General features: G+C 44.2%; 1 protein-coding gene across 1 annotated transcript; it reads left to right on the top strand.

The window, feature by feature from the left end:
- The first annotated feature begins 964 nt into the window (after positions 1 to 964).
- LOC104458381 (signal-transducing adaptor protein 1-like) lies at positions 965 to 8,406 on the top strand. Its single transcript, XM_010087108.1, has 8 exons — positions 965 to 1,102; positions 3,447 to 3,518; positions 4,194 to 4,307; positions 4,865 to 4,921; positions 5,905 to 6,062; positions 6,671 to 6,799; positions 7,440 to 7,509; positions 8,296 to 8,406. Exons 1-8 carry the CDS (start codon positions 965 to 967, stop codon positions 8,404 to 8,406), a joined length of 849 nt encoding a protein of 282 aa, XP_010085410.1.
- Positions 8,407 to 9,809: the final 1,403 nt, after the last annotated feature.

Genomic DNA, 9,809 nt, shown 5'->3' with positions numbered 1-9,809 from the left:
GGCTGCTCCCGCCCCCTCCCCGCCTCCGAGGCGCTTCTCTCCCTGAGGAGACGGGGCGGGCTCGAGAACGCAACGCCACAGTATCCACAGCATCTCACACCATCGGCAGAAGACAGCCCAGAAACACACGGTAAAGCGATGCTTTTTACCACACGCTGGCCATGAGCACCAAAACTGCGAGTCTTGTCATCCCTGTTCTTGCTAACCGCCAAGGGAAAGGCCACAGTCATGGTTCTGTGGAACTGATGGGATTTCACCCGGGCCAGCATTCCACTCCTCAATGTCATCTCCCTTACAGTTTCTGGAAAGGCTCTGGAATATCAGCTCTTCACAGTGAAAGTCCTCCCACATGCACATTGCAAAGATGATTTATCTTTGGCAGCTATAAGCAACCCCAGGGAGGTTTATTTCCAGTATTACTAATCCCCCTAACCCATTGCCACAGGAAAGCTCAGCTTTGATGGTCTCACAGTTAATCCACATTTCCAATTCAAAACGTAAACATCACTTCAGAGGCAGCTGAACTGTCCGGTGCCATATGCCATACAAAGCTGGCCTTTCCGCCACGGCCCCCAGGTGACACCCATCACAGTAACGATGACATTTTGTACCAAAGACACTGGAATGCCTTCCCTTGAGCAAACAGAGAAGTACCCTCTAGCACACCTTACTGGAAAAGATCCTTTCAATGCACTCAGCCTCCCACGATCATACACTGAGCAGAGTCAGCAGCATGCGCTGACCTAAGAGCCAGTACAGACACTTCCTCTTTGAGGTGCTGCGCTTTCCCCACCTCCTCTTCGAGGTGCTGCGCTTTCCCCACCTCTCACCGGGGCGAGTTCTCCTCTGGCAGAGGCTGGCACGGAGCAGACCAAAAACAACAGGAGTGGGAGGAAAAAAGAGTAAAAATTAAAATAGCACAGCAACAGCGGATATCCAGATATCCTGCTGAGATATCCAAAGGATGCTGAGCGGCATTAGGGAACAGCCCGAGGCAACTCCTCAGCCAGCCCCACGGAGAATCTTCCAAGAGAGGCAGAGGATCACCCGTCTGCCTTTGTACCTCCAAGGTTACCTGTCAGTGCGGCACTCGAGATGGCAGGTAAAGCGCCCAGTCCTGGGAAGTGGATGTGTTTAACTGTTTCTTCAAAAATGTATTGCCAGGAGCTGCAGGTCTCGGGGGGAGATGTTTCTCAGCACCAGCCGACACAAATGGCTGCACTGAAGTAATGACATCTAATTATTTCTGTTCCTGGTACCTGGGGAGGGGGAGAGTAAAATAAATGATGTAAGGTAACCATCAGTATCTCCAGGATGCCATTTTAATTTACTATGACCTACTGAAACGTGGATTGAGTTTGACCGATTTCATAGCTAGCACCGTGGTGAAAAGCTAACGCAACATTTTTAATAGCAAGAGCAAAGTTTGACACGGTTATATTGCTCTGACACATCCTCTCTTTCCTGGAGAACAGCACCCATCCTGAAGTTTTCAGTGATACACCACCTGAAGTATGTGTGAGCTTCTCTACATCTTTTTATTCATGATAGTAAGGGCTGATGTTTTAACACATGCGGGCTAACTGGAAAATAAGAGGGGGTTTTGACCCAGGGTAACTATTTAAGATGAAAATCTGCAAAAGCCTACATGCTTGTCTATGTTACAACAGCATATACATTCAGAGCATGTCCCTAATCAAGCTGATGCCCTTTTTTAGCACTTGATAATGACAATCCCTGTACTTTGGGTTACAAAGTAATTTCTACCTTACCTACACTCGCATCTCTGTAGATGCAGAAGCACAAAGTACAGAAAATAAGAGTTACGCAGTGCTAAAGGTAGATGTAATCAAAAGACCAAAATAGCATGGTGGTTCACAAACACAGGAACAATCAGGTACCACAGAAAATGGGAACTCCAAGAAACAAAAAAGCAGACTAAGCATCTTGCTATTAATTTTTCAGCAGCACTGGGAATTATTCAACACATTGCTTCATTGTATCTAGCAGGAAAACACCTCCAAGTTCCATAAAGCTCCCTGTTACATTCCTTTATTTATATCCTTTTATGTAAAAGCTTTCTTTACCCCCTGAAGAATCCCTCCTTCTGAAATTCAGTGACTACCATAATGGCATAACTAAAACGTACAGAGCAGAGCAATAACACACAGTCTGTAGAGACTTATGTGGGACTGACGAGGTGCATTATCATTTATGAGAGACCAGACACCCAAGAGAAAAATGTATTCATGGCTGCAAAACAACAAGGGCTCCAGGGCAACCACTATTGCTACATTTCCATACAGCAGAAAACCCCGTTTATAAGGTGCTGTTTAAAAATTTCCCATGACACCCAGCCCTGTACCACAGCAAGTATTCACAGCCTTCATTAACGTGCCAGGGACAGATAGTTTAACGAGGACATTTACCTTAACGAAACACTGCAGTGCCCAGAGGCTGGGGTCCAGAGGTTGAATGCTGTAGAAATTTTACATTAGTAATTTGACAGAAACCACCAAAAAACTATAGCTTGGAGCTCGCAGGGTAGGAAGCAAGGATCACCCGCAGGACACTAGGGAATGTTGCTCAACCTAATTTATATGGCCTAGGAGACTTCACAGTTTTTTTTCTCCATTTTTGTGAAAATCTGTTTTAAACACCTCCCCCCTCCCTTCCCCCTCCCTGCCCCCCCAAAAAAAGTCAAACACAAAACAGGTAAGGAAACTGAAAACTAGAACAGACTTTCTGCTTTACAGAAGTTGTCTTCCCAGTTCAGTGTCCCAGAACAGCTCTACTTCTCAGGGTATCATCTGGGGCACAAGAAAACAGGAAAGCTTTTCCCATCACTCTGACTGCATTAGGGAACAGTCAGAGTCAATCATATTTACCTTGGCATAGTGTTGATTTACGAACACCACCTTTCCTCTCGTCCTATCCCTTGTTAATTTGGGAGAAGAGACTGACACCCACCTCACTAGACCTTCCTTTCAGGTAGTTGTAGAGAGTGATAAAGTCTCCCTCAGCCTCCTTTTCTCCAGGCTAAACAACCCCAGTTCCCTCAGCCGTTCTTCATAGGACTTGTTCTCTAGACCCTTCACCAGCTTCACTGCTCTTCTTTGGACCTGCCCCAGCACCTCAATGTCTTTCTTGGGGTAAGGGACCCAAAACTGAACACAGGATTCAAGGTGTGGGCTCACCAGTGCCGAGCACAGGGGCACAATCACTGCCCTAGTCCTGCTATATATCTTTTTGCCTATAAAAAAAAATACTTACTGAACTTTTTTTGCATAAGATGTCTGCAAAATACATACTTACTCTTTAATGATGTTTAAAACACTGAAAACATATGATGACGGAGTTTTTCTTAGCAGTTCTTTCACTTTCAGCATTTTGTGGGAACTAAAAAAAAAAATCTTCACAAACTGACACTTCCTCCTTTCCAACAGGAATTTAGAGCATATTGGACAGAACTCAGAGGAACTATGCTCTTCTTTTATGATGATAAGAAAGCCCCAACAGTGAGTAACGTGCTATCTTTGTAACTACCCATCCGAAGTGCATCAGTTATTTTCATTAAGCAATCCTGATGTACTCCAGATGCTTCTCTGTACCCTTTGCTCTCTCATCTGCATAGTCCAAAAAAAAAGTGATGAACATTCTGACAGAAAGGCTGAGATTAAAAAAAAAAAGCCAGAGTGAAACAGCAGCATATCAATGTACCTAACCAAAACAAAAAGGAGTTCGGTTTTGTTTTGGTTTTTTTTTACACCTGAGCTACAAACATATCCCCATGGCTCCATCAGACTGCCAAGTGCTTTTTCCCCAGCCGTGCACAAGGGTACAATGCCTCACAACTTTGCTTTATACAGCTGAGGAAAAGGTGCCTGGTCTTGCCATGGAGTACTGTGGTTGAGCATTTAAGAGTCACAAAGAAAATACTCAGGGAGGTTTCATGGATTTAATGTTTGTGATTATGAAGATTAGGATGGGAAAAATTGGGAGGCATGTTGTTGGTCAGAAGAGCTTCTGTGAGCAGAAACAAGGGACTAAGCTTTGGCATGTCCGTCGGGTAAACTTAACCCAAGTTCTATAAAAAAAAAGTTTCTATTTTCTTCAAAACAAATTCCTTTCAGATAGATTTTTGTTGAAATTTACAATTTGTGCTATTTCTCTTTTTCCCCCCCTCTCCTTAGTACTCACAGAAATTAGATGTATCAGCTTTGACCTCAGCAACCGATATTTGTCCAGATGAAAATGGCTCTGCACGGTTCATCCTGATGCTGTCGAATGGAGAACTAGAACTGAAGGTAAAAAGAGGAAAGCTGTGATTTGTTAGCCACTCAGCACTTTACTCCATCTCACACAGCTATCCAGAGCTCCACGTTGGTGTGGGACATGGAAGCATACAGCTTGTGGCCAGGCAGCACCCAAAAGCAGTCACAGAGGGAGGCAGTGCAAAGGAACCCAACACCAGGGAACCTCCCCTTCGAGGCATCAGAAATTTTTTCAGGAGTATTCGAGAATATGAAATGAAGCCACAGAGACTGTAGTGCTCAGGGACTGCCTAGAAGGTTTTATACCCGGGACTCACCTATGTCCTCAGCATGGCCTTTAATTGGATCCACAAACCCTTCTCCTTTTACTCCAACAGAACATACATTTCTACCGTCCTACCTCTGTCCTCTCCCTGTAACTGAACATGGAGTACTGGGGAAGTGCAGGGTTTGCACATGTGACGGAGCTCATTTCCAGGCACGGTCCTTCTAAAAGAGTGAGAGTTATCCGAGGGCTTCCACATGAAATATTGTACACTTTTTTTTTTTTCCTGTAGTCGTTCTTACACTATCATTTTCTGTTCTCTCAGGCTAATGACTGTGAATGCGCGAAAGAATGGAAGGGTTTTATTCTCACTGTAACAAAGGTAGGGAAGAGTTTTCTATCTCACTTTATGTCAACTACGAGGGGGTTTTGTCTTCATGCATGCAAGAAGTTTGCTTCTGTAGGTGCAAAGCCTTGCTTCTCAGGTGTTTGCACACACTAAGCTGTTGGTTTTCAGTTTGGTTTTTGTTTGTTTCTTGGGTTTGGTTTTTTTTTGTTTTTTTTTTTTTGCCTGAGATCAAGTTGGTTTTTTTTTGTTTTTTTTTTTTTTGCCTGAGATCAAATTTCAGGCTGATTTAACCCCAGCTCAACTGCAATACACTCTGCCATGGATCTAGTCAGTGTGTTCCCAATCCACTGTTTCCCATCCAGGAAGGAGAAGTCTTCTAGCACAAGTCCATCCTCGGCAGATGTGAAAAAGGGAGCTGGCTCTGAGAGAGAGAGACAACTCTCTAGGTCTTTATCATGGGATAAAGAAATAACCAAGGAAACGGCCAAACTGCACACTGAGAGAACCCCTCAGCCCTATGTTTCATTCTACTGTTCTTCCTAGCTAGATGCACTTTGAAAATAGCAAGACCTCCTTTGATAACGACCAGTGGAAGAGTAAATGAAGTTTGTTCACAAATTACTGACTTCACACTGGCCTAGCTGAATCACTGAAAAAGCTGAGGATGGCTGAAGTAGGTTAAATGACATTTACAGAGCCTTTTGCAGGATAGCAACTGCAAAATACCGTTGTGGATTCTTACATCATTCCCACTTCTGTCAATGCACATTTCTGGTAAATTAGGACACAGCTATACTTATTTCATTATTCTAACAAAAATACACGTACAGCATTTTCTGCAAAGCAGAAGCACATCCAATCCTTCCAGATTATCACCGCTGCTTAAACCAAAGAGGTAAGAAAGATTTCTGCACAGCACCTGCACTCAGAGATGAGCTGTGATGTGCACAGAAACAATTGCTCACAACATTTGTCCACTCTTTCATTTTATTTTCAATATCGCTGTTCATTTTCAGCTGTCGGTTCCACCAGATGAGTCATTACTACCTGAACAACTTACAAGAATGCATGAAGTGCTAGAGAAGGAAAAGAAAAGGATTTCGGTTAACGACTGTTCCAGCGCATCCTTGAACAGAAAAAGCCCTCCCAGCAGTACCCTGACCACCATGCCAGCGTAAGCTCTGACTGAACTACGCAAACCTCAAACTGACTACGGCGCCTTCCCTTCTTCTTTCAAAGTATTATTTTCAGAGGTTCAAAATTCAGCTGTTGTACACGGGTTGTATAATATTCAAGGAGCAAAACCTACCTTAAGGCCTTTACAGAGATTTCCTAAGGGAAAGATTACTCCTGAAGCTCTTCTACAATGCCTTTGGTTTTGAAAAGGCTGAGCGCAGCGTAGTGCTATGTTTAAGAAACTTTTCAGAAAGCCACACATTGTGCTGCTAATATCAGGTGTGTCTGAGAAGATGCTGATTACTGCTTGAGAAATTCAAAGTTACTCTTCTCACATTCTTTCCAAAGGTCCAGAAAGCATCATACCTGTATGAAAGTGACACATTCTCTCTGAGAAGGCCAAAGCAGTACTGTCCTTAATTATGCTCCTATAATTAAGTCCTTCAGATGTCATGCCTCTCGGCAGCCATGGCTAGTTACCCTGGATAAGCCTAGCATTGTGAAGGTGTTAGCCTGGTAGGCAGCATCTCTTCGCACAGCTCAGAATGACTTGGCTTTGCCAGTGTAACTCGCATTCACGGCGCTTCTCTCCTCCCTTCTACGCAGGTGCTTCTATGCAGTTTCTCGGCAAAAAGCGATAGAGATGTTAGAACAGAACCCTTCATGGGGGAATTTGATCCTGCGTCCCCGCAGCGACAGCAAGAACTACGCAATCACTATCCGACACGAGCTGGAGTAGGTTGATTCTACATTATATTATCCCATTCTTAGCTAGTATGCACTGTATTAAAAGCTGAATTCTTAATACCCAGAGTTGACATGTGAAATATACGTCTTACCTTCAGACCACTTTGAGAAAGGCAAATGAGGCAGCAGGGCTAGGCCTGAGACAGGTTGCTGGGTTCTCTCCTCCTCCAAAGCCAGTTAAATTAAACTAACAAGTAACAAAGATCAGCCAGCAAAAGCCAGTTTCCTTGGGTGAATGGGCTTTTCCCTATTTGCCATGAAACCCTACTCAGTTTAAGAAACGATCATGCATAATGAAAATGGAACACACCGTACCCCTTTGTAAAATGAAGAAAAATAAGAGAGAAGAACTATTAAACAGTCTGAAAACATACCACAAGTCAATGGCCATGTCTTTGCTTTTGTAGAGCTTCAGAACAAGAGGCTTCTGAGACACCGAGAATGACATTTGCAATTCTCAGTGTTTCTAAACTAAAACAGGGAAAAAACAACCCCTGCCACAAACCTTCAGTAAACTCCGGGGATCTTACAAAGCACACCTATTGCTCCTGCAAAGGAGTTATAACGACAACGATACATCAAATGGCCTTTCATTTCAGACAGCCTATCGACTTTTGTTTTCTTTCAGTGCCCCAAGCTTAAAGCACTACAGAGTGATATCTGAAGGAAAAAGTTACATTATCGAATTGGAAAGACGGGTAAGTGAGCAACTCCCTTTTTGGAGGTTCTTAAGCAGGTGTGAGAAATACCACTTTGCAGAAAATTAGAAAAGCTCTAGAAAATTCCGAACTATAGCTTGCGAGTCAAAGTAAAGTATGCAGAGATTCCACCCCTCTTTTTAATCCAACTAATCACAAAGAACAAGTTATATTTTAAGAACTAGAAAAGTAGAAAAAACCCCACATCAGCATCATCTTTCTACTAAAAATAAAATCAAACCACCCACAAAACACCCAAGATTTCTTAATTTTTTTTTTTCAACTCAAGCTGCAGTCCTCAGTCTGAAAACTGAGCTCTCATTGCAACTAGAGGAAGTTCAAAATGCACTCCATATGAGACATAAATTGACTTAGTTGAAGGACAAACAAGGCTGTGTGGACCCTGTTATTTGGTTTAAAACAGTTTTCTTCCACTTTCATAAGACATGTTCATATGAGGAACATCCTATTGGTTTGCCAAGCATCTGCTGTCACACCACCTGCTGCAGAAGCAGCAGCAGCCATTGAAGAGCACAAAGGTGCAGGGAGCTCCCTTTCTTCTGGTTTGTTTCCTCATTTGGTAGGAGAGAAGGAATCTCATGTTCAAGGCTCAAAATGTTACCATAGGTTGCAGACAGCTCTCCTAGACCTCACTGCATCCAAATGCTGGATATAAATCCACTATCAGTTGTCCGAGAAATGTTGCAGGGAATCCCAGCACAGATCCTCAGCACATGTAGCATGTTTTATTTGCTGGGGTTGTTTATTTTGGTTTTGGTGAAACAGGTAATACTCCCAAGCCTTCAGGATGTTGTCAATTACTTTGTGACCCAAACCCGAGGGAACCTGAAGCCGTTTGTCATACAGACGGGCGCTGCAGAGGACCCAGAGTCCTGAAAGCAAGCTGGTTGCTGAAGGCACGTAGAGGAACGGTCCCGCTCAAAGAAAGAGGCACGAGAAGCAGCACAGGAACTCCGCACTATTGAAGCCTAAACAGAAAGCATGCCCCAGGCTACTCTTTCTCAATTTCTAGAGCTTGGCCCTAAACCAAGAATGTGATTCTAAGATTTGAGGAGGGTAAATAACCCAAATTCTTGTAGAAGATTAAATGGAAAAAAAAAAGAAGAAAAGACAAGAGTGGGAAAGCAAGGACATGTTGCCCCTGCAAAATGTGATGGAAAAATATTGTATTGAAATTAGGCAGACGGTGTTTGTGGGCTCAATTCTGCCACCAGCTCACAGTGCAATAAACTCTTCATGTTAAAAAACCCATTTCTCGTCTACTCGGTTGTAGCAGGATCAGCGCCGTTTATGACATCCCACAGAAACAGCAGGGAGGCCTCACCTCTGCTGGGGCTTTGAGCACTGACAGAGAGGGGCAACACAGACCAAAAAACAGAAAACACAAGTCAGGGTAGCTTAAACTGGGGGTTTCTGTTCTCTGCAAGGTCATGCAACCCTTACAGGACCCAGAACATCCAGAGAAGGGCGTCTGGGGCTTTCTCCAACTGAGAGAGGGCACAAATTCAAGCAGAGACATCTCCTTCCCAGCTGAGCATTCCCACCCCTTCTACACGCCCAGCAGGAGTGTTCATCTGACCCTGCCACGAGCTAGTTCAGGGAATTAAACAAAAATAAGTTAGTGTCCCTGTTGGGTAAGCTCCCTGAACCTCCTCCCCACGGGCTGACACAAGCCCCAGTGAGTGCACAAGGAGGACAAACAAGACCGCACAGCTGGCAACCACGCCAGGCAGCAGGCATGCAGGAGCCCTGCTGATCATACCCAACAACTGGGGAATCCCACCGAGCCTCAGCCACAGCATGCATCTTCTGGGAAACTGGAGATCCTGCCTTCGAAACAAGCAACTTAAGAGATCAGGAGTATGATCCAAGTTTAGTATTTTCAGCCTCCAAGTTCTGCCAGGCACCTGGACTGAGTAACATGCCAGCAGGATGGGTACCCACTGCTCAGTTACTCTCCTTCATAGCGGAGATGACTAGTTCCAGAGCCTGGCTTTTTTCTTTTAAAAAAACAAACAAACCACACCTCTTCTCTTGACAGTGGTGGGGGAACATTCACAGCATCAGGTCAGACTTGCAGCTCTTTCCTCAGTATGAACTTGTGTTGTTGTGAAAAGGGGGAACTCAGTACTTCCTCCATGATACCTCACTTTCGCCATGCAAATGATTTCACTTACTAGCGAGACAGTTCTGCTGATGTTATCATCAGTGCTGGAACTCAGGACCGCTTTGAGCCTGAGCCTCAATAAGCTTTCTGCAGCCTGGATAAACACCCACAC

This window comes from Pterocles gutturalis, unplaced genomic scaffold, assembly GCF_000699245.1.
Source record: "Pterocles gutturalis isolate BGI_N339 unplaced genomic scaffold, ASM69924v1 scaffold44216, whole genome shotgun sequence".
NCBI lineage: Eukaryota > Metazoa > Chordata > Aves > Pterocliformes > Pteroclidae > Pterocles > Pterocles gutturalis.
This window is presented reverse-complemented; position numbering and strand designations above follow the sequence as displayed.

Excerpts from the sequence above, each read along its gene's own strand:
- LOC104458381 (XM_010087108.1), top strand. The coding sequence starts at position 965 with ATGCTGAGCGGCATTAGGGAACAGCCCGAGGCAACTCCTCAGCCAGCC. Across the intron at positions 3,519-4,193 it reads ATGATAAGAAAGCCCCAACA|TACTCACAGAAATTAGATGT; the intron begins GTGAGTAACGTG and ends CCCTCTCCTTAG. Across the intron at positions 6,800-7,439 it reads ACTATCCGACACGAGCTGGA|TGCCCCAAGCTTAAAGCACT; the intron begins GTAGGTTGATTC and ends GTTTTCTTTCAG.